This window comes from Urocampus carinirostris, chromosome 20 (assembly GCF_059441175.1).
Source record: "Urocampus carinirostris isolate Australia breed hairy pipefish chromosome 20, RoL_Ucar_1.0, whole genome shotgun sequence".
NCBI classification, from domain to species: Eukaryota; Metazoa; Chordata; class Actinopteri; order Syngnathiformes; family Syngnathidae; genus Urocampus; species Urocampus carinirostris.
The window spans coordinates 14,891,505-14,917,185 of NC_142368.1; the positions used below are offsets into that span (position 1 = coordinate 14,891,505).

General features: G+C 41.5%; 1 protein-coding gene across 1 annotated transcript in view; it reads left to right on the forward strand.

Moving 5' to 3' along the window:
- Positions 1–25,681, forward strand: part of nbas (NBAS subunit of NRZ tethering complex) — a 287,616-nt gene that overhangs the window by 218,315 nt on the left and 43,620 nt on the right. Inside the window, exons 47-49 of the mRNA XM_088324534.1 lie at positions 4,532–4,734; positions 7,384–7,473; positions 9,913–10,096. Coding sequence (XP_088180660.1) covers positions 4,532–4,734; positions 7,384–7,473; positions 9,913–10,096 — 477 coding nt within the window. The remainder of the gene's footprint in view (positions 1–4,531; positions 4,735–7,383; positions 7,474–9,912; positions 10,097–25,681) is intronic.

Consider the following 25,681-nt stretch of genomic DNA (forward strand, 5'->3'; position numbering starts at 1 on the left):
CCCCCAAAATGTTAGTATTATGCGACAAAATATATCAGGAAAAAAAAGAAATGGATATCTTGTGAAAGAATTGTAAGAACAAACAACGTTTGTAGGCCGTACAACCTTAGAAATAGTACATGAGTCAATTCACTCAAAAGAGAAAAATCATTTTGCATTGCCGGAAAATCAGCAAAATGTAAGTTAATGTCAAGTTTCGGACATGTTTGATAATGATTTAGTTGCCACACTTGGGATTGCCGTTGCTCGCTGTTGTTTCAAGCGTTGCTTACCCACTTTGTGGGAACGCTCAGACCCCCCGTGGAAAATTACAGGGAACATTGCTGACCCTGTAGTTGATAAATGACAATTTATTGTTAGAATTGTCTTCATTGTCATTGATTACAACATCGTTTAAATTGCATACTAATTCATGAGAAAAAGGATTCAGATTTGAGTATTGGGTGTGGTCTAGAAACAAACAGAAACGGTTTATCGTCTTGACAGTTTTCCCCTCCCGCGCCATTTTGGATTTTTTTAGCTTTTCCACGCCGGGTGTGCCGGTCACGCTTTTTCTCATGAAGCAACTTTTCCCGCTGTCGCTTCCTTCATGTGTGTGCCCTAAAAAGAAGGGAGGTTAGGATTGGGCAAGTGTTGCTACGCAACGGTGAGAAACGGTGGAGAAACGGTCATTTCCGACCGGCGCGCCGCACACGGTGATCACATTAAAGCTCCGAATGTCTTAACGGTAATAAGTCGGTGGTTTCCATCTGCGCCCAATTCAAAGCCTTTTACCTCAAGAGCGGTGGAGACCAGATCAAAACTAACTCCTCACCGATTGTGCTCAGGGCCAAAACCAATGTTCCCTGTCATTTTCCACGGATGTCTGAGCGTTCACGCAAAATCGGTGAGCAACGCTTGAAACAACAGTGAGCAACGGCAATCCCAAGTGTGGCAACTAAGTCATTATCAAACATGGCCAAAAATTGACATTTTGCTGTGTTTTCGGCAATGCAAAAAATGTTTTCACTTTTGAATGAATTGACTCATGTACGATTGCAAAGGGGTTTTTTACAATTCTTTTACAAGATTTCCATTTCTTTTTTTTCCTGGTATCTTTTGTCGCATAATACTCACATTTTGGGGGGCTTATTGAGTCGGTTGCTCGATACACAACTGTATTTAATTACATTTTTTTAGTGGAAGTACAATGTTGGCAACAAGAGTGACTTTATATCATTGGAAATGATTTAAATGCAACACAAACGTTTTCTTCTTTTTCCCTGTTTTTTTTCTACTTTTTTTTTAAATTCCTTTTGTTTATTTTTTCCCAGCTGTTACTTTTTTCTTGCTTTTTGGTTCTCTATTTCCTTTTTGAAGTTTTCCTTTTTCCTTTTATTTATTTATTTTTCTTTTTTACTGAATTTTTCCTGCTCTTTTTTCTCTTTTTCTCTCCTCATGTATCTTTTTTCCCCAGCTCTTCACTACTTTTTCATTTTGGTATTTTTCCCCCCCTTCCTTGAAGTCATTTTGTGCACAATTTTACATAATATTTGGTCGTGTAGGGATAAGAAAAGCAAAAACAACCTGTTTGGGACTCGAAAGAGCCAGTCCTTTTTAGTGAGCTGAGCCAAAGAAGCCGGTTCTCGGAAAACTCTACTGACTTTACTCAACTTCGTTCTACCTCGACTCGACTTCAAAATATTGCGTTTAGGACACAACGTCAGGGGAACCCTTGTATTTTTACCTTCATGCACTGTAACTTTGACTTAATCCGCTTCTTAATTATCAATTTGGAGCCCTCATTTTTGCGAGCTGAATAGATTTTCTTGTGCGCGGAAAAGCTCTGGGTAGTACGCAATTGCGCGCACACGCACCTTAGAGGGAACATTGGCCAAAACGTCTTTTCATTTCGCCGCCGTCTGCCGCAACAATAGCTAATAATATGGCCTCTACGTTCCAGCCGGAGGTTTTGTCTACCGACCAATGTTTGTTTATCCCCTGAAGGGCTTCTATTGCGCTGCCTGCTTGATGGCCATCATCCGGCTAAGTGGAGCCCAGTGCATTGTGGGAAGGTCTTGTCGGAATACGCCGTGCTGCATAATAGCTTCTTCTTTTTGAAGTCGAGGATTCTAACTGCCGTTTTGGAGAGTGGTGACGCGGTAAAATGTGTGTCTGGACCTAACCAAACGCCCACATTTCTAAGCCTATCCATTTCCTGGATTTAGCCACTTAAGCATGTTGTTTGCTACTAAGCTAATAAGTAGTGTTGAGGACTGGCTTTTTTTTCCTCAGGTTGAAAACAGATCAGCAGTTCCTTTGACAGTTTTATATATAGAATATATTCTGGGCATAAATGAGCTAGCTGTAGCAATTCACCTGTGTAAAGACTGACGTGTTTTACCAACATTCAGTCCATAAGTTGACTGAAAATCTATTACCGTAAATTCTGGACTATAAGCCGCACCCACCACATTTTAAGAGGATAGCCGCTTTTGTACTTACGCAAGCCGCACCTGTATATAAGCCGCATGCGCCCACATTAAAACATGTAACATAATCATAAAATCAACCCAAACCCTACTTTGAGTCCCGCGATTTTAACTGAACATAAAGTACACAGTTAAAAAACCACAGCCGGCAAAAATGACGGAAAATGATTCCGGTTCTTGACATTGGGTGCAGACCTGCAGAGTCCGGGTCCCGTCAAAAGTAATCCAAGGAAAAAAAGTGTATATTTCCAAAGGTAAGGGTGGGAAAAATATATATCCACTATTGTCTGCCGTGTCCACAAACACTCACCTTTACCGGTCCCCACTTCCCGTCATCCCCCGCGTCTGTTACGCCCCCTCTTTTTAATTGGTCAGTGCAAGACTTATCAGAATAAGTGTCCAAAATAAATACAAAATACAAAAATATACAGTTGCAAATACATATTATACATGGTTACACATAATTATAAAGAAAGATGGTACACCGAGAGAGTTTTCAAAGCTTTAATAATAATATTATAACTTTCATCCCAAACCGTGCCTGTGAAGGGTAGCAAAACGCTACTAGCAACACGCTCGCAACACAAGGGAACGGGTCTGTTAAAAAAAAATACGGTACTTGTAAAAATCGCGGTAAACTGTCCTCATCTTCCTCCTTATAACTGACGTCATCAAAGTCGTCTTCCCCAGTATGGGCATGCGACTTTGTCCAATAGACGACGTCCCACGCTCCCTTAATCAAAAACACGCTAGCGACACGCTCGCAAAGTAAAGTTTACGTGCAGTAGCTTTATCGGACTGCTTGATTGCGTTTAGCTTGTAAGCTGCGTCATGTGCCTTAAACTCGAGCGCTGCTGGCGGCTGCTAGAAAAATGACATCACATGGCCGCATCACTGAATAAGCCGCAGGGTTGAAAGTTTGGGAAAATAGTAGCGGCTTATAGTCCGGAATTTACGGTACATTTGAATGTAACAGTTTCTTACCTCTAATGAGGAATCCATTTGTTAAAACGGACAAAAGCTGGATTTTAGTTAGTGCGATCTTCTCAGGAGCTTGCTTGTTTAAGCATTTCTTCATGAATGGGAATTGAGGTGTCCTGTCTTACCTTGTGTATTCCACCAAATATTTATGATATCATAAATAAAACGCCGCTGAAGTTTCGCAATTACGATTCAATAAATGAAGAAAGTACATCATCATATGGGCAGTAACACGTTTTAAGACTAGAACAGTATCGTTAAGTTGGATGCTTAGTGTTAGAGAAAAAACTATATCTCGAATTAGTTATCTGACTCCATTAACCAAACACAAACTTTATTCTCCTAACAATGCATGCTCTTTTTTTAATTTTAGGGGAAAAATATTGACAAGAGACAGGCATTTTCACACGGGGCAAATTTTTTTTTTTAAAGTATTTAGCTAAGTGAATTCCATCAAATTTTGCCGAATTATTGTCGAATTAGTCTAATTGGTTTTCGTCGAGCCTTGCTCCCGTTTGTCCCTGCTGTCTCTTCTGTGTTCCATCCTTTTGACACGTCGGGGCATCAGCCCCTCCCCCTTGGGCGGGCTGACTCCTCCCCTGGGAGTGCCAGGAACTCCTCACCTAGCCGACTCCTCATGTGGCTTCCACCCAGTCGCCACCTCCTCCTCGCCGGAAGACGCCGCCACGTCTGAAGGACTCACAACAAGAAAGCTTATCAGAAACCTCGTCTCCTTTTCCCACGTCACCCCTCGTTCTTGTTTTTCTGTAAACATAATTCTTGTCCAGGCCACACTGACCCCAAGCCTTCCCTGTGAAAAATCCCCACTGCATTCAGCAAAATTTAATTTGTATTATATGAAATCCCTTATAGTCAATTAAATAAAATAAGAAATCCTCCAATAGCTAGAATTGCCTTCAGCGTAACAGAGTAATAAACCTGTTAGTTGATTAGCTAGTCAAGTACTTTGCTGTCTTAAATTATTCAATTGGCAATCAAGCATCTCCAACAGATTGCCAGTAGTCATCTCAATCGTTCCTCACTTTTCAATTGTGATCCGTGCTGTGGTTCCTTCCCAGGAGCAGCTGCGGGGCTACAGTCGACTTTACGATTTATCGCGCTCGGAGAAGTCCAAGGTCCACCAATTGGCGGTGACCATGGCGACCGACGGCCAGCCCCTGCAGAGCATTCGCCAACTCCTGGACGTTGCTGTCGGACCCCTGGACCTCTCCGTTAAAAGTGTGCTGCAGGACGCTGTGGCCAGAGTGGTCGCTGAGCTCAGGTAGCTTATGAGGAAGTTAAATTTGAAAGTTAACGATTCAATTGTTTTGTTTTACTCGATTAGAAAACTAGCTACTCACAAAGATCAGGGCTCCAAGTTGCTAATTAAGAAGCCAATTAAGTCAAAGTGACAGTGCATGAAGGTAAAAATACGCGGGTTCCCCTGACGCTGTGTTCTAAATGCGGTATTTGGAAGTCAAGGTCGAAGTTGAGTAGTCAGTAGAGTTTTTCGAGAACCGGCTTCTTCGGCTCGGCTCACTAAAAGGAACCAGCTCTTTAGGGTCCTAAACGGCTCTTGGAAGTGTGAATTTCCCTACGGGGATGAATAAAGTATCCATCTCTCTATCTTTCTCTCTCTCTGTCTCTCTCTCTCTCTGTCTGTCTCTCTCTATCTCTATCTAAACATATACATTGCAACACAGAATTTATGTACATAGTATTTTCCCTTTTTGTATAATCATATTTAATTTCATTGACAAGAAAAACCATCTTCAATCTTAACACGGAATGCCATTTCCTATGTTATCTCTAACACCCGTGGTCTAGTGGTTAAGAATAGGCACTCACTGCTGCGATTTGGATTCGAATCCTGTTGTTGATAGTTCCTGACGCACTTGTGACTTACTATGCTTAGTTTTGAGCAGAGAATTGGAGTGACACAAAATGTTATACCAATTTTTCATCAAAAATTAGGGGGGTGCATTATACAACGCGTGTGCGTTATATCAGTGTCTAAAACTCATGAGAAAAAGTTGCAGGACACGCTGAAAAGTTGCCTGCCCAGCCATAAAGTGTCCTGCCCCATTTTTCACAACTTGAAACACAATAAGACGACGCATCGCAATAACACTCATAGTTGCAAAGTATTAAGGATTGATGATCAGAGTATATAACCGAACAAAACTTTAAAATTGAGTTTATTTTAAATCTACTTATAACATTCATTGCATGTATACGATATCGCTGTTTTCCATCTGCCCTCACTATGTACCTGTATTGACTCATCTTCATTCATGCAATGTTTGTGTTGCGTCGTCTGCTACAAGCCACGTGAACTCCTCTTTCCATCATGCTTTTAATTTACGTTCATGTTTTGTAGCGTCATAAATTGTGTTAGCTTCTTTTGAATATTTCTTCTGGGGCCGAGGTTTTCGCTTGATTTCTAGCGTTCTCTGCGCGTCTACTTCGGAAAATGATATGCAAATGCATGACCCTATAAGGCTTGGGAAAGTCCGGAAGCAGGAAGTTGTTCGAAGCAGGCTTCTGATTGGCTGCCGAGTATGCAAATTGCCAAACAAACTGAAATTTCCAAACCGAACAAAGATTTCGAAATCGGAATAAAGCAAACGTTTGATTTGATAGAAAAATCAGTTTTTTTTCTTGAAAAAGTCGTCGGCCACCCGGGCGGAGATTTTTGTAAGTTGTACGCCCGACGTAAAAGATGCACGCCCCGGGCGTCCGGGCGGACCTTATTTCAGACGCTGGTTATATGCAAATAAATATGACAAACAAATTAACAGGTTTTGATAGCAAATGGCTGCTTGTATGGCAAGATTTTGAAAGGTAACCAATTCCAACCTGATCATATTAAAAGTAAAACGCTTATAAATACAGAGGAGTTAAAAAAACACACATACATTCAGTGTTCTGGTTTGCCGGCGTCCCTGCGTCCTAGACGCATCATTTTTGCTGGGGACGCATCGGGTCAAGTCAACGTGCGTCCCCGGGACGCAACTTTTTCGACACCAAATTGTCATGATTACCCGATTACTTTTTTTAAGATTTACCGCGCTCCAAACTTTTCGTCAGGCAGATCCGCCATTGTTGTTTTGGTCTCGCGCCGATCTCGGCAAACGAGATCCTGTTGCTTCGTTTTGGTGGTTGTCATGTAAAAGTATGCCTCCGTAAAAAGTGTTGGTATTAGGTGCAAATCAACAAAAAATTGGTCATTTCTTCAGTGTCGGTAATAAGTCGAAACATAACACAGAAAGTGGTAACAACGGCAATCATTCCGCCACGAAAAAAACGGCGGAGAAATTCTTCGGAAGACCGCGAAGGCAAGGAAAACACGTGTGTCGAAGCGACCGATTCGACGAAAGAAAATAAACAAAAGAATACCCCTAGAAAGAAAAAATTCTGCCAAAATGAAATCAATTATACTCCTGGTGACGCTATGAGGAGGATGATAATGGATTGGACCTTGAGAAGGCAATACAACTGTGGCGGGACAGCAAACCACGAAGACTATATGAACTGAAAAATCTGAAGTGATAACTGCTTTGTATTACCAATGAACTGTGATGATTAAAACTGAATGAATACATAGATTTATATGATATATTTGTTGCCGATTTACAATGTCAACCTGGATAAGACTAAATTTTGGGGAGCCATAGATCTCTGTTGGGACCCATAGATTTTTGAGCATGCGAGTCGCCGGGACCCATCACTTTTCACAGCTAAAATGAACACTGTACATTTGCTTTCCAGGCATTTAACTCCATTCATTGTGTCCATGAAAGTATTGTTTTTTATTTCCTTTCCCAAGCGCTTGCATGTCTTCATTTGCACTTTTTATCTCCTTGAGCTCTTATGTAAGAATTTCCTTATCACTTTTCTGCAACGTGTATCGATATTTGTGTGTTTTCAGCACTGACCCCGACGTCTCGACAAAGCACACGGCAGCCCTCGGCATGCTTGAGGCCATTGTGACTACCGTCCACAGCAGTGTGCAGGCAGGGTAGGTCGTGCGCACCTTTATACACATACACACAAAGGATTCATAGACGGCAACAACTTCCCACCTGCTCCCTTTTTAACAGCGCTGGCTTAAAGGTGTTGACAGTGTTTATTTCCGGGATAGTCACCACTAAGCAGAGTGTAAGAGTTTTTTTTAGGATAGAATAGAATAGTTACAACATGGGTTGAATATATTGTGACAACGAAATTGGACGTGGCACTCCAAGTCCACGTTTTACTGTGAGGATAAGGAAAACAAAGAAGATGAAGGAACAAAGATGTTTGTACTGTCCTTGTTACAGGCTTTGTTTTGCCCCGGAGGGGGGTGTATGAGGGGGTGAGGGACAGACAGAGATGGCCGGATCCAACTCGATGTTTGATCTTGCTGTACACACGGTCCAGGGTTTTTTCCCTAATTGCTCAGTCCACATATTGAATGAATTTGGGAAGCAGAGTCCTTAAGCGTGCCTGATTAAAGTTGCCGGCGACGATAAAAGCTCCGTCGGGTGTACAAGCTGCTGTTTATTGATAGCAGCGGGCAAGAGATTTAGCGCTATGCTAATGATAGCATCCGGTGGACCGTAAAGGCAACCACAATGACCACAGTTAGCTCTTTCGGTAGATAGAAGGGTCTACACGATACTGCCAGAAACTCTATATCGAGTGAGCAGTGTGTATCAATGATTCGGCTGTTATTGCAGCGCATAGTCCCCCACCCCTGTTTTTACCAGAGTCTCGGTCGGGCCGGTGAAGCGTGCGTCCTGCTAGCTGGACTGCGGCGTTAGGGAAGCCAAGACTCCGTGATGACAAAGATACTGCCATTTCGGACGAAGCTGTTGGTGGCGATCCGCAGCTCAAATTCACTCATTTTTTGGACGATGGATCTGGCAGATCACCCAGGGAGATCCGGTGGTCTCTGTATATCCCTCGGGATGTTATTCTAGTTGTGAAAGGAGTCGAAGGGAAAATATGAGGGATAAAAGAACACTGAAAAACAAAAGACCAACTGGAGAGCCTGAAGTTGCTTGTTAGCTGGTGAGTTAGTTAGCTAGCTAGCTAGTGAGTTAACTAGCTAGTGAGCTACTACACATTATGGAATGTGACCAGTGGTTCTCCAATGTTCATGTAGGGATCTCTTAAATAAACTTAAAAATACAATTCTATAATTGAATATTTTGAAAATAATCATTAAAAGATGTCGTTATTACAGAAAAATGTATTTTCCTGACATAAAATGAATGTTAATTCAAAAGGCTATTCTAAAGGGACATTGTGTATTATTTAGGATGGGCGACACCAGGACGTACTTGCCCAAAGCACACCACAGAAAATTGTCCCCCTGACCAATGTTCGTGCGCGTGTGCCCAATTGCGCACTACCCAGAGCTTTTCCGCGCACAAGAAAATCTAGCCGGCTCACAAAAATTAGGGCTCGAAATTGCTAATTAAGAAGCCAATTAAGTCAAAGTTACAGTGCATGAAGGAAAAAATACACGGGTTCCCCTGACGCTGTGTTCTAAATGCCGTATTTTGAAGTCAATGTCGAAGTTGAATGAAGTTGAGTAAAGTCGGCTCGGCTCACTAAAAAGAACAGGCTCTTTCAGGTCCCAAACAACTCTTCAGGTTGTATTTGCTTCTTTAATCCCTACACGACCAAATATGATGGAAAATTGTGCACAAAAAGTCTTAAAGGAAGGGGGGGAATAGAACAAAAAAGAAAAAAAATACCAAAATGAAAAAGTAGTGAAAAGCTGAAAAAAAAACAAATAAAAAGATGAGAAAAAGAAGGAATATTTCAGAAACAGGCCAGAGAAAAAAGAAAAGAAACAAAGGAAAAAAAGTAAATAGAAAACAAAAAGAAAGAAGTAACAGCTAGGAAAAAATATTTTTTTCCTAAAAGGAATGGAAAAAAACAGGGAAAAAGAAGAAAAAGTTTGGGTTGCATTCAAATAATTTCCAATTATACCAAGTCAATCTTGTTGCCAACATTGTACTTCCACAAAAAAATGTAATTAAATACAGTTGTGTATCGTGCAACCGACTCAATAAGCCCCGACAAAAGATACCAGGAAAAAAAAGAAATGGAAATCTTGTGAAAGATTTGTAAAAACAAATGACGTTTGTAGGCAATCGTACATGAGTCAATTCTTTCAAAAGGGAAAAATAATTTTGCATTGCCGCAAACTCAGCAAAATGTAACGTGATGTCAGGTTTTGGACATGTTTGATAATGACTTCGTTGCCACACTTGGGATTGCCGTTGCTCACTGTTGTTTCAAGCGTTGCTCACCGACTTTGTGTGAACGCTCAGACCCCTGCAAAATTACAGGGAACATTGCTCCTGACTATTTTTTGTAAGTAAGGTGGCCAACTCTGGTGGTGGCAGACCTGCTTTGTTGTCACCGGTGCTGACGCTCACACCACCTGTCCCACCTTTTCCAGTGTCAGCACAGTGAGCTCGGACGACCTGCTGTCCTGGCTGCGTGTGTTCTGCGCCGACCCGGCCCTGCCTGTCGGTCCCCGCATTGCGGCCCTGCAGATCCTTGAGAGCAACTTCAGCATGCGTGACGCCGACGTGCGACTCCTGCTGCTCTACCGGACGCAAGCTGTCCTTAAACATACCCAGGTAACAAAATGCAGTCACAGTAAAACTCTATTCCTAAAGAAAATCCTTCTATTTCGAGGGTCTCTAACCTTTTTTAAATGACAACTTATAGAATAGAATAGAATATACCTTTACAGGGAGTGCAGAATTATTAGGCAAATGAGTATTTTGACCACATCATCCTCTTTATGCATGTTGTCTTACTCCAAGCTGTATAGGCTCGAAAGCCTACTACCAATTAAGCATATCAGGTGATGTGCATCTCTGTAATGAGAAGGGGTGTGGTCTAATGACATCAACACCCTATATCAGGTGTGCATAATTATTAGGCAACTTCCTTTCCTTTGGCAAAATGGGTCAGAAGAGGGACTTGACAGGCTCTGAAAAGTCAAAAATAGTGAGATATGACCATTTGCAGAGGGATGCAGCACTCTTAAAATTGCCAAGCTTCTGAAGCGTGATCATCGAACAATCAAGCGTTACATTCAAAATAGTCAACAGGGTCGCAAGAAGCGTGTAGAAAAACCAAGGCGCAAAATAACTGCCCGTGAACTGAGAAAAGTCAAGCGTACAGCTGCCAAGATGCCACTTGCCACCAGTTTTGCCATATTTCAGAGCTGCAACATCACTGGAGTGCCCAAAAGCACAAGGTGTGCAATACTCAGAGACATGGCCAAGGTAAGAAAGGCTGAAAAACGACCACCACTGAACAAGACACACAAGCTGAAACGTCAAGACTGGGCCAAGAAAAATCTCAAGACGGATTTTTCTAAGGTTTTATGGACTGATGAAATGAGAGTGAGTCTTGATGGGCCAGATGGATGGGCCCGTGGCTGGATCGGTAAAGGGCAGAGAGCTCCAGTCCGCCTCAGACGCCAGCAAGGTGGAGGTGGGGTACTGGTATGGGCTGGTATCATCAAAGATGAGCTTGTGGGGCCTTTTCGGGTTGAGGATGGACTCAAGCTCAACTCCCAGTCCTACTGCCAGTTTCTGGAAGACACCTTCTTCAAGCAGTGGTACAGGAAGAAGTCCGCATCCTTCAAGAAAAACATGATTTTCATGCAGGACAACGCTCCATCACACGCATCCAAGTACTCCACAGCGTGGCTGGCAAGAAAGGGTCTAAAAGAAGAAAAACTAATGACATGGCCTCCTTGTTCACCTGATCTGAACCCCATAGAGAACCTGTGGTCCCTCATCAAATGTGAGATTTACAAGGAGGGAAAACAGTACACCTCTCTGAACAGTGTCTGGGAGGCTGTGGTTGCTGCTGCACGCAATGTTGATCGTGAACAGATCAAAGCACTGACAGAATCCATGGATGGCAGGCTTTTGAGTGTCCTTGCAAAGAAAGGTGGCTATATTGGTCACTGATTTGTTTTTGTTTTGTTTTTGAATGTCAGAAATGTATATTTGTGAATGTTGAGCTGTTATATTGGTTTCCCTGATGAAAATAAATAATTGAAATGGGTATACATTTGTTTTTTGTTAAGTTGCCTAATAATTATGCACAGTAATAGTCACCTGCACACACAGATATCCTCCTAAAATAGCTAAAACTAAAAAAGCCCCACTCCAACTTCCAAAATATTCAGCTTTGATATTAATGAGACTTTTGGGTTCATTAAGAACATGGTTGTTGTTCAATAATAAAATTCATCCTCAAAAATACAACTTGCCTAATAATTCTGCACTCCCTGTATTGTCATTGTTACAAAATGGGTTAAATATATTGTGACAACAAAATTGGACGTGGCGCTCCAGATCCACGTCTTACAGTGAGGATAAAGAAAACATTCAAACCACAGCTGACAACATGGTTGGTTGGTTGGATCCCTTATCCACTAGAGGCGTAGGGGCACCATTTCTTGTGGTGTGTCTTGGGCAAGTGTAGTCTGGTGGTGTTGAGATTATTTTCGAGGTAAGTTTTTTTTGTGTATTATTTTTATCACAACATCCATTCTGGTCTGGTCATCATGGAAGGGGGTTTACCTCATGTGCAGTCCCTTCTTAAGGTTTTTTTCTTTTACCTCATGTTGAGGTTTTTGAGTTTTTCATTGCCCTCATGTTGGTTTCAGATCAGGGGATGGTGTCATAATAGTCCGTCATAATTGTCTGTAGTTTGCAATAGTCTGTGGTCCGTGCAGCGCTTTGACCCTCCTTGTGAATAAGGGTGTTACAAATAAACATGACTGAGGTTTTTGAGTTTTTCCTTGTCCTTATGTTGGTTTCAGATCAGGGGATGGTGTCATAATAGTCTGTGGTTTGCAATAATCTGTGCAGCCCTTTCAGACTCCTTGAGAATAAGAGTGTCACAAATAAACATGACTGAGGTTTTTGAGTTTTTCCTTGTCCTTATGTAGGTTTTAGATCATGGGATGGTGTCATAATAGTCTGTAATTTGCGATCGTCTGGTTTGTGCAGCCCTTTGACACTCCTTGTGATTAAGGGCGTCACAAATAAACATAACTGAGGTTTTTGAGTTTTTCCTTGCCCTCATGTGGGCTTTAGATCAGGGGATGGTGTCATAATAGTCTTTAGTTTGCAATTGTCTGCGGTCTCTGCAGCTCTTTGAGACTCCTTATGAATAAGGGCTATACAAATAAACATGACTGAGGTTTTTGAGTTTTTCCTTGTCCTTATGTAGGTTTCAGATCAGGGGATGGTGTCATAATAGTCTGTAGTTTGCAATAGTCTGTGGTCCGTGCAGCCCTTTGACACTCCTTGTGATTAAGGGTGTCACAAATATACATGACTGAGGTTTTTGAGTTTTTCCTTGTCCTTATGTAGGTTTTAGATCATGGGATGGTGTCATAATAGTCTGTAATTTGCGATAGTCTGTGGTCTGTGCAGCCCTTTGACACGCCTCGTGATTAAGGGCGTCACAAATAAACACGACTGAGGTTTTTGAGTTTTTCCTTGCCCTCATGTAGGTTTTAGATCAGGGGATGGTGTCAAAATAGTCTGTAGTTTGCAATAGACTCTGCAGCCCTTTGACACTTCTTGTGATTAAGGGCGTCACAAATAAACATGACTGAGGTTTTTGAGTTTTTCCTTATCCTCATGTACGTTTGAGATCAGGGGATGGTGTCATAATAGTCTGTAGTTTGCAATAGTCTATGGTCCGTGCAGCCATTTGACACTCCTTGTGAATAAGGGTGTCACGAATATACATGACTGAGGTTTTTGAGTTGTTCCTTGTCCTTATGTACGTTTGAGATCAGGGGAAGGTGTCATAATAGTCTGTAGTTTGCAATAGTCTGTGGTAACGAACTCTTGCCTTTTGCATTCGTAAAGCGTTTCAATCCAAAGCCCTGGCAACAATACTTCCTGGAATAAGCGTTGAAAATCTTGGCAATGGCGTCTCTTGATTGACCAATTAAAGGTCCGCTGGATTCATGCCTCCATGAGCTCTTGGCAGCAGTCTTGTGTGACTGCGCTCTTGTTCGCTTTAGCTGCCAGCACACAAATGCAGAGGAAGTGAACAGCCAAAGGAAGCAGTTAATTAATCTTTTTTTTTTTTTTCCTTTAAGGACTGACTTTTTGCACTTTCCCCTCGCTGCTTTTAAAGGTCTTTTTGTAGACAAGATTTCAAAGCTTTTAATGTATCGCATTTCTCCCTCTGCTCAGGAGCAGAGTTGGGACAAAGACGGCTTCAGGGATGTTCAGAAAGTCCCTTCATTGGTATCATTGTACTCGCTCAGCACATATTAGCAGGATTGGGCCATTAGTTGTCCGCTAGCCAAGTAGTTCCATAAAAAAAAAATCCATATTACCGGATTTAAGTTTGGAGGATTCCTTTTTGCAGTGTCAGGCGGATTAGAATTGTCATTGTTACAAAATGGGTTGAAAATACAGTAATCCCTCGGTTATCGCGGTTAATGGGGACCGAGACCACCCGCGAAAACTGAAAATCAGCGAAGTAGCGGCGCCCCTTCAAAAATGCTTTAAAAAACGTATACAGGTATACAGTATACCCCCCCCTGTATACAGTACAGCATATAGAATACGGGTAGAGAGAGAGAGAGAGAGAGAAATTCATGTTATAACAAAAAAAAAAAATGTAAAATATGTTACATACACGGAATAGGACTGCGGCGAAACCACTAGGAACCATTCAGTATGATTGTATTAACCGCTCTCAACCACATGCAGCCATCGCAGTTTTTTTGGCTTGTTAACACTACCGGTTACATATTGAAAATAAAAACAGTGAAATTGTGATATTTGATGAGTGTTTGTGAAGCGTTTTGGGAAACGACAGTTCAAAAAATGGTTCAATCATTTGAATGAAAGTGAAAGAGCTAGCTTCTGACAATAACAACATACTTTAGCTAGGGGCATCGAACAGCTTTTACAACAAATACACAAAACCGCACACAATTAGCGGTGTTTAGGTATTACAAACAACCGCTCGCTTTTGGTATAATAAAGTCAAACTTGAGATGAAATGTGACAGAAGAGAATATACTTATGTCGTGTCGCTGAGTTACTCCATGATAAACAGCGCCACATAAGAAGGGGGTGAGGTGGGAGGAGTTGAAGGAGAGGGGGGGTGAGCGAAGCGGCAATGACCAAGCATTGTGTCAGGGCCTCCCCCTCCCCTTCACAATAAGAGTGTCCACACCGTGTCCTCAGTTGACATAAGCTCGCGCTCAATGGTGTCAAGTCAATAAATGCTTTTATTGAGAAGGCAAGGTATATTTTTTAGACCCGCAAAATTGGAACCGCGAACTAGCGAGGTTCCACTGTATTGTGACAACGAAATTGGACGTGGCACTCCAGTCTCACATAAAACAGTGTGGCTAAAAGAAAACCTTGCTTAGGGAACACTGCTTACCACCCACCTCTGCCTTTACGTGTCATCGGGACGCGGACGCAGAGGGCTGCCTACATTTAGCATTTGGCTAGCAGCGAGGTGAAGCCTGGCATGGATTTTGTGACTTCATTCGAAATGATTAGTCATAAGCGGCATTCGTTAAAATGTCAGCTCTGTCAAGACTGGAGCGCGTTTTTATCTTGTGCGTCACGTGTGGCCTTTTGCTCTCGACACCATTGACTTTATTTGTTTGTGACATTTCGCCGACCGGGAATAAAGGGACATGAATGCAGATGTCTGCACCCGCTTGGGAGAATGGATTTGCATCATTACCTCCACCAGGGAGTTTAATTTCAGTTTGCCATTTTTGTTTGACAAGAAAAAGAACACTATCAGCAAAACTCTCTTTTGTATAGAACGATTACGATGGTGTGGAACATGCGGCCTGCGGGACGGATCAGGCCCCAAGGGTTTCATCCGGCCCGAGAGACAATGCCAAGAGAAGCGAAAGATAAAAATGAACTCCGGTTATAAACATGTCCACTGGGTGTCGCCAAAGTCAGGAGTTACTTCCAAAGAGACTGTGGCTGTATTTCTCTCTCTCTCTCTTTCTTTCTTTCTCTCCTTCTCTCTTAATCTTTTCCCTTTTTTGCCTCCTTGTCGCTCTCCCTTTGTTCCTTCCTCTCCCTTTGTCCCTTTCTTTTTTCTTCCTCACTCTTTTTATCTCATGTCCCTCTTTTTCCCGTCTCTTTTTCACTTTATCACTCCCTTTTTTTCCTCTTTAATCTACTAGTCTTTCCCCCTTTTTCTACCATGTGGCCCCCGAGCTAAAACGAGTTTGACACCCCTGACTCATAATATATACTGTAAATCCCTCTTTATAGCATGGCTTACTTTTTGCAGTTTTGGTACTTCACAGATATGCATGTTTTGCATTCAGAGTGTCTAACCCAGGGGTGTCAAACTCATTTGAACTCGGGGGGCCACACGATAGAACAAACATTTGGTCGGGGGCCGGAATAGTAGATGAAAGAAAAAGAGAGATAAAGAAATAAGAGAAAGAGGAAAAGAAGAGAGAGGGGGAAAGAAAGGGAGAGGAAGAAAGAAATCCAAAGAGAAATAGATAGACAGAAGAAGAGAAAAGAGAAAAGAAAGCGCGAAGGGTAGGAAGAGAGAAAGAGAAAAGAGAGAAAAGGAAAAAAAGGAAAATAGGTTAAAAGACACAGGTGACGAAGTGGAGAGACTGTTTCATTTATCAGAATGCATAAAGTAAATCAGTGTTTCTGGCACCATGAGTAAAATAAGATTAGCCTTCATTTGTATGTCGTCTGTACCACTAGTGGTCTTGTGATCAATCTTTGCATTAAAGTAGACCAAGCCCAACAGTTATGCACAAATGCACGCGGCAGTTCTTACGCAGTCTGAATTCCACCACCTTATAGTCTGGTGTGCCTATTGAAAAATATGACAAAGGAATATTTTTGGGGGGTGTGCCTTATAATACAGACTTATAATGTGGAAAATGGGGTCAAGGTTCCTTGTTTATCACGGGATTGACATTCCGAACAGAACCCATGATAGGGATCACTGTATTTAAGAAAGAACCTGAGTAAGTCGGAGGATTTTTTTCAAGGTTGAATAAATAATCAATGCGATGGCGGCAGGGTTGGGTAGGGTTACTGTAACTGGATTACTTTCAAGTACTTTTGGATGACTCCAATACCAAATATGCTCATAAAAGACAAAAGAAACTAAATATGAATACAATGACTAAATTTGGTGCAGGCTTGGGGAGTAACGGAATACATGGAATGGCAAAAAGCTGTTTGGATTGATTTTCATTTTGTTTCTGTCGCATTTGATGTTCGTTTTGCCAGAGATCAAAGAGATCAAAGCCAGGAGAGAAACCTTACCACGTGTTGTGAGTCATCTTTTTAATTCGTATTTAGTTTCTTTTGTCTTTTATTAGCATATTTGGTATTGGAGTCATCCAAAAGTCATTGAAAGTAATCCAGTTCAAGTAACCCTACCCAACCCTGTGTATTGGCATATTTGGTATTGGAGTCATCCAAAAGTCATTGAAAGTAATCCAGTTAAAGTAACCCTACCCAACCCTGTTTATTGGTATATTTGGTATTGGAGTAATCCAAAAGTCATTGAAAGTAATCCAGTTAAAGTAACCCTACCCAACCCTGGATGGCGGTGAGGCCACTCTCGGCAGGTCATAGGTCGCTCCTGTGATAGCTCGTCCCTAAACTGTCTCTCGGTTTATTTTTAGCAGTCCCTATCCACTATCCTCAGGGGACTTCTGCAGCCAACACTTTATTTCGTTTTTAAATCTCACAGCCTGGAGAGACGACCTCTTGTCATCTCGCCGGTGCCCCAATGTGGATGATTGAGTCTGCAGAATAAAAAAAAAAAAAAAACGGGTGGAGGAAGGAGGAGGCGCAGTAAAACGAGCGCAGACTGATAAGGATTGGAAGTCAGGCGAAAACGACGGCCTGAGGACGAGTTGAACTCATCCGTGTGGGAAGTGAGATGAGTTCGGGAGTGGCTTGCTTGTAAACAACGTTGTCAACTCCATCGGCCGAGCTCTGACGATTGCGTTTGTACTCGACACGGGACAGGCCGTCCCAGGCGATGTTCCCTCTAAGCTGCGCGTGTGCGCAATTGCGCACTACCCAGAGCTTTACCGTGCACAAGAAAATCTAGCTAGCTCACAAAAATCAGGGCTCCAAGTTGCTCATTAAGAAGCCAATTAAGTCAAAGTTACAGTGCATGATGGTAAAAATACACGGGTTCCCCTGACGCTGTGTTCTAAATGCGGTATTTTGAAGTCAAGGTCGAAGTAGAACAAAGTTGAGTAAAGTCAGTAGAGTTTTTCTAGAACCGGCTTCTTCGGCTCGGCTCACTAAAAGGAACCGGCTCTTTCGGGTCCCAAACGGCTCTTCAGGTTGTTTTGCTTCTTTAATCCCAACACGACCAAATATTATGCACAAAACGACTTAAAGGAAGGGGGAATAGAACAAAATAGAAAAAAATACCAAAATGGAAAAAGTAGTGAAAAGCTGAGAAAAAAACAAACAAAAGGAAGAGTAAAAAGAAGGAAAAATCAGAAAAAAGCCAGAAAAAAAGAAACAATGGAAACAAATAAATAGAGAACAAAAAGAAAAAGGTAACAGCTAGGAAAAAATAAACACAATGAGATTTGTTTAAAGGAATTTTTAAAAAAGTAGAAAAAAACAGGGAAAAAAAAGAAACGGACCAAATATGTAAAATTATGCACTAAATGACTTAAAGGAAGGGGGAATAGAACAAAAAAGAAAAAGAATACCAAAATGAAAAAGTAGTGAAAAGCTGAGAAAAAAAACAAACAAGAGGAAGAGAAAAAAGAAGGAAAAATCAGAAAAAAGCCAGAAAAAAAGGCAAGAAAGAAACAAAGGAAAAAAAGTAAGTAGAGAACACAAAGAAAAATGTGACAGCTAGGAAAAAATAAACACAATGAGATTTTTTTTGAAGGAATTGAAAAAAAAAAACTGGGAAAAAGAGGAAAAAGTTTGTATTGCATTCAAATAATTTCCAATAATATCAAGTGAATCTTTTTGCCAACATTGTACTTCCACTAAAAAAAATGATTAAGTACAGTTCTGTATCTTACAACTGACCAATTAAGCCCCCCAAAATGTTAATATTATGTGAAAAAATTTATCAGGAAAAAAAAAGAAATAGAAATCTTGTCAAAGAATTGTAAAAACAAATGACGTTTGTGAGCCTGTAACCTTTGCAATCGTACATGAGTCAATTCCTTCAAAATGAAAAATAATTTTGCATTGCCGGAAACTCAGCAAAATGTAACGTGATGTCAAGTTTTGGACATGTTTGTTAATGATTTAGTTGCCACACTTGGGATCGCCGTCGCTCACTGTTGTTTCAAGCGTTGCTCACCGACTTTGTGTGAACGCTCAGACCCGTAAGGAAAATGACAGGGAACATTGGTCCCAGGCAACTTTTTTCACTTCTAGACAAGTTGTACATGCTGTGGAACTATGTTATCATCCGTCTCTTTCTCATAATTGAACAGGTGATATTATCTAGGCAAACTTTTCACTTTCACCACCTGACTGTCTATCAACTCATCCAGCCATCTGTCCGTCCGTCTGTCCATCCGACTGTCCATATACTCACCTACCCACTCATTTAGCCATCATCCACGTTTTTATCCATCTGCTCATTCGTCCGTCCGCCCGTCTATCCTTTTCTCAATCCCCTCGCGCACTCGGTCATCCGTCCATCAGCAAAACTGTTGATTTTTTTTCCCCACTCTCAGGAATGGCATTTATTCGTTCTGAGATTCTTTCAGAGAGGTTGTTATTTTTTATGAGTATGCATTACAACAGGGGTGTCCAACTCATTTGAACTCGGGGGCCACACGATAGAACTCACGTTTGGTCGGGGGCCGTACTAGTAGAATAAAGAGAAAGTAAAAGAGATAAAAAAATAAGAGAAAGAGGGAGGGAAAAGGAGAGAAGGTGGGACAAAGAAAGAAAAAGAGAGAGAGGGAGAGAGCGTGAGAAACAAAAGATAAAAAGTCGTGAGAGAGGGGGAAAAGAAACAGAGGAAGAAAGAAATCCAAAATGAAATAGAAAGACAGAAGGAGAGAAAAAAGAAAAGAAAGCGCAAAGGGTAGGAAGAGAGAAAGAGAAGAGAGAAAAGGAAAAAAGAAAGTTAGAGCAAAAGAGGTTAAAAGACACAGAGAGAGAGAGAGAAAGAGACGGAGTGAGAGAAAAGGAGTGCAAAACAAAGAGAGGGAGAAAGAGAGAGAGAAATAAATCCAAGTACAGTGTCTTTGTTCGAGACACCTGGCTTTGGCAACATCAAGTGGACATATTTCAACCTGCAGCTTGTTTTTCTCTTGCGCTTCTCTGAGTGCTGTCTCGGGGCCGGATTCAATCCCTTAGCGGGCCTGATTTGGCCCGCGGGCCGCCTGTTCGGCACCTGTGCATTACAAGTAGTGCAAAGCTTCCTGATTGTTGTCAAACAATTTCTCAAAACAAAGACATGTTCAAAATAAAAGTGAGTAAGATACATAAACCACAAAACAAAGGAAAAGAAAACAAAGACGTATTCAGAAAGGGGCGAGCAGAAGCATAGCCCCTAAAAAAGAAAAAAAAAAAAGAAAATATATATATATATATATATATATATACACACATACATATACTCAATTACACGCACCAACCTACCTGCTAAAATACATACATACTGTACATCTAGGACTCTCCGCCTCTCGTGACTTTCACGGTTGCCATGGCGCCCAATTGGCCCCACCCGTGTGGCGCCAGCTGCAGTTTGTTGACAGATTGGCTTGCCATCTATTTAAGCTCAGTGCTCTCACTCTTCCTTTGTCAGTCCGTCAACGAACCTCTGCCCCGCAAGACGTGGGTTTCGACTCGGTCCTGTTTCCTGTTGGTATTTCCTGTCCGGTATTGTTTCCGTTTATTTTGTCCTGTTTAATATTGGTTTTCAGTTTCGTTCCCGTCTAGTTTGTCCTGTTAAATTTTGATATCCTGTTTTGATATCAATCCGGTCCGTCCCTTTAATATCGGTTTCCAGTTTCGTTCGCATTTAGTTTGTCCTGTTTTATTTGATATTCTGTTTTGATATCAATCGGGTTGTTTCGTTGTTTAATATCCGCTTCCAGTTTCGTTCTCCTTTAGTTTGTCCTGTTTAATTTGATATTCTGTTTTGATATCAATCCGGTCCATCCTGTTGTTTAATATCAGTTTCCAGTTTTGTTCCTGTCTAGTTTGTCCTGTTTATTTTCGATATCCTGTTTTGATATCAATCCAGTCTGTCCTGTTGTTTAATATCAGTTTCCAGTTTTGTTCCTGTCGAGTTTGACCTGTTTATTTTCGATATCCTGTTTTGATATCAATCCTGCCTGTCCCATCCTGTCCAGTATCGACACCATTTGCCTGATATCTGCTTGGGCAATCGGTATTGATTTTGTTGATATCCTGTTTTGATATCAATATGGTTTGTCCCGTTCTTTAATATCGGTTTCCAGTTTCGTTCCTGTCTAGTTTGTCCTGTTTATTTTCGATATCCTGTTTTGATATCAATCTGGTCCGTCCCGTTGTTTAATATCGGTTTCCAGTTTTGTTCCCATCTAGTTTGTCCTCTTTAATTTCGATATCCTGTTTGGATATCAATCCGGTCCGTCCTGTTGTTTAATATCAGTTTCCAGTTTCGTTCCCGTCTAGTTTGTCCTGTTTAATTGTGATATTAATCCTGTCTGTCCCATCCTGTCCAGTATCGACCCCATCTTTCCAATATGCTCGGGCAATTGGTATCGATCTCGTCGGCCTCTGACTTCCTATCATTCCACGCCAGACTGCTGCCTAACGTGCATGACTCCCCATTTCCCGTAAAACATAAGTCTTGGGCGAGAAACGTCACGCATTTGGGTCCTGATCCTGTTCCGGTTCTTGACGTTTACTGTGCCATATCAATAAATGAGTCAAATTCACCAGTAATTATAAGGTTTTTTAACATTCAACAATGTTGACCTCGTCGTTGCTCATGAGTTAATTGTGCATGTTTGCGCTCATTTGTGGAGGCTGGGGGGCGCTCCCTTTTTTCTCTTTGACCTTTTTCTGGCTAATGGAATATTCATGGGATCTTTTCCCCCCCTACCCCAATGCCCGCATGCCCGATGAAGGACAGCGCAGAGTCAGTCTGGCTGCAAATGGGCATGCTAATAAAATACACTCTGTGTGTTTAAAATGGAGATTTGGGGGATTTTCATGTCAGGATAGTGTGTTTTTGTGTGTGTGAGAAGGTTTTTTTTTTGCCTTCTCATTAGGCTAACCTTGAAGTCCACAATTGAGCTATGGCTAAGCCCCGCCCCCTTAACTCACTCGGACAAACATTCAACATTCTCTTTAAAGCAAAACGATTGAAGCTTTTGGCCCCAAAAAGATTACATATGTTCCTCCGAAGCTGCGCGTGTACGCAATCGCGCACTTCCAGAGCTTTTCGGCGCACAAGAAAAACTAGCCAGCTCACAAAAATCAGGGCTGCAAATTGCTGATCAAGAAGTGAATTAGGTCACAGTTACAGTGCATGGAGGTAAAAATATATGGGTTCTCCTAATGCTGTGTTCTAAATGCGATATTTTGAAGTCAAGGTCGAAGTAGAACGAAGTTGAGTAAAGTTAGTAGAGTTTGTCGAGAACCGGCTTCTTTGGCTCGGCTCACTAAAAAGAACCGGCTCTTTTGGGTCCCAAACGGCTCTTCAGGTTGTTTTTGCTTCATGCATCCCTATATGACCAAATATTATGTAAAATTGTGCACAAAATGACTTAAAGGAAGGGGGGGAAATAGAAGCAAAAAGAAAAAAATAACAAAATGAAAAAGTAGTGAAAAGCTGAGAAAAAAAGGAAACAAAAGGAAGAGAAAAACGAAGGAAAAATCAGAAAAAAAAAGCCAGGAAAAAAAAAAGAAACAAAGGAAAAAAAGTAAATGGAGAACAAAAAGAAAAAAGTAACAGCTAGGAAAAAATAAACACATAGATTTTTTTAAAGGAATTTAAAAAAATTTAAAAAACAGGGAAAAAGAAGAAAAAGTTTGTGTTGCATTCAAATAATTTCCAATTGTATCAAGTCAATCTTGTTGCCAACATTGTACTTCCACTCAAAAATGTAATTAAATACAGTTGTGTATCGTGCAACGGATTCAATAAGCCCCCCAAAATTGTTAGTAATATGCGACAAAAGATACCTGGAAAAAAAAGAAATGTAAAACAAAATGACGTTTGTAGGCAATCGTACATGAGTCGATTCATTCAAAAGTGTAAAATAATTTTGCATTGCCGGAAACTCAGCAGGTGATGTCAAGTTTTGGACATGTTTGATAATGATGCTCCTTTTTTCCTTTTCTCTCTCTTCCTACCCTTTGCGCTTTCTTTTCTCTTTTCACTCCTTCTGTCTTTCTATTTCTCTTCGGATTTCTTTCTTCCTCTCCCTTTCTTTTCCCCCTCTCTCACAACTTTTTATCTTTCTTACGCTCTCTCCCTCTCTCTTTTTCTTTCTTTGTCCTGCCCTCTCTCCTTTTCCCTCCCTCTTTCTCTTATTTCTTCATCTCTCTTTTTCTTTCTCTCTCATCTACTAGTCCGGCCCCCAACAGAATGTTTGTTCTATGGTGTGGCCCCCGAGTTCAAATGACTTTGACACCCCTGCAGTAGAGCTTGTCCGAGTCAGCAATGCTCACTGTGATTGGCTTATCTCATTTGAGGGCGGAGCTTAGCCATAGGTCATTTACTAACCTTTTTACCTGCGCACATATAGCAGCGTCTTTTGGGGCAATGTGAGCGCCAAACCTGTGGAAAGAAAGCAAAATATAATGCTTTTAATGTTTGGTTACTTTACATGCACACAATGTTATCACGTACGTGTTTTCTTCTACACTCTTCGCTGATAAACCACCGGAACGCAACACCCTCGCTAGCCCCCGAAGCGTTTTCGCCCTTTTCCTTGTTTGCTTCTCATTTTGTCTCTTATCGCTTCTTTTTTTCACGCCTCTTCTTTGAATCCTCGACATTGCTCTTTCCCTCCTCCCGCCCGTCGTCTTTCTCTCGTGCCAAGAGCGTGACCTCTACAACTTCATTCCCGGCCGCCGCTCGGGACATTAGACGCAGCGGGTCGATGAATATTGATGAGCCGGTGGAAAGGCCCGAGGCAACGGTGCCGCCCGGCCCGAGATGCTCTGACAAGACCCCGATGCTGCCTCTTTGCGCCGATGCCCACTTGGGTCAAGGACGAGGAAATGACTGTGGCGAGATGATTGAGGTAGACTAGTCAAGTCATTTTTATTCGTATAGCCCTTAATAACAAAGAGCCTCAAAGGGCTGCACAGGTTATTGCACAGACTATTAATTAATTTATTATTATTATTATTACACCATCCCCTGATCTGAAACCTACATGAGGGCAAGGAAAATTTGAAAACTTCAGTCAAGTCATGTTTATTTGTGACACCCTTAATCACAAGGAGTCTCAAAGGGCTGCACAGACCACAGACTATTACAAACTATTATTTCACCATCCCCTGATCTAAAACCTACATGAGGGCAAGGAAAAACCCAAAAATCTCAGTCAAGTCAGGCCATTTCATGTTTATTTGTGACGCCCTTAATCACAAAGAGTCTCAAAGGGCTGCACAGGTTATTGTACAGACTATTATTTCAGACTATTATGACACCATCCCCTGATCTGAAACCAACATGAGGGCAAGGAAAAACTCAAAAACCTCAACATGAGGAAAATGAAGAAACCTTGAGAAGGGACCGCACAAGAGGTATCCCCCTTTCAGGATGACCCGGCAAAGGATTCTGCAATTACAAATAATACAGTTATTGTCCACAAAAAATATAGGTTATTCATATGCTATAGAGTAGAAGTGTGTTTTAAGCTTAGATGTAAACATTTCCACTGAGGTTGCAGATCGCATCTTAGGGGTAAGAGCGTTCCACAGCACCGGTGCCCAGATGGAGAACACTTTGGAACCTGCGAATTTCTTCTTGGTTCTTGGGATCACTCGTAGACCACAGTTTTCAGAACGAAGGCTCTGGACCAGAACATAGGGGGAAATTTAATCAGAAAGATATGAGGGACCAAGTCCTTGCATGATTTTTCTATATGAAAAATCTATCACAGACTATTTTTGGGGTATGGGTCTGTGCACCTTAATAGTACAGAAAGTACGGTCATAAAAAATTATGATACTGGTTCTTGGCGTTATTAATGGATTATTGCTAACATTTTCAGCCCTTATCGAAAATGTTGTAGTAAATTTGTCCAGAACCGGAACTGGATCAGGACCCAAATGCGTGACGTTTCTCAGACAAGCTTTTTATTTTACGGGAAGTGGGGAGTCATGCACGTAAGGCAGCAGTCTGGCGTGGAATGATAGGAAGCCGACGAGATCGATACCAATTGCCTGTGCAGATATCGGACGGATGGGGTCGATACCGGAGAAGACGGGACAGACAGGATTGATATTAAAACAGGATATCGGAATTAAACAGGACAAACTAGACGGGAACAAAACTGGAAACCGATATTAAACAACGGAACAGACAGAATTGATATCAAAACAGGATATCAAAATTAAACAGGACAAACTAGACGGGAACAAAACTGGAAACTGATATTAAAAAAAATAAACTGTAACAATACCGGACAGGAAATACCAACAGGAAACAGGACTGAGTCAAAACCCACGTCTTGTGGGGCAGAGGTTCGTTGATGGACTGACAAAAGGTGATTGAGAGCACTGAGTTCAAATCTGTCAACGAGCTGCAGCTGGCGCCACACAGGCGGGGCCAATTGGGCGCCATGGCAACCGTGACAAAATTGGGGGAAATGCAAAATTAGATAGAGAAAAAAAATCACAGAAACTAGCATTGGAGTATATACATCACATTTTTTGTGTGTGACAAAAAGACGGCTGCGCTTATTTTCAGCACATAACAAGCAAATTTAATATAGAGCACAGGCCAACCTATCGACAAGAGCAACGCGGTTACAAACACCGCATGCATTTCGCAAAAAGTAGAATTAATCCTTTTTTTTTTCATACTTATCGTGAACATTCAGGCAAAGATGGCCAATTATTTGGAGTAATGACACATAATGACACGCTAGCAATCATTTCCCCTTAGACGCGTAATTAAGCCATTATTTATACGAATTGGCTGTGGATAACTATCATAAATTCCTTAAGCGT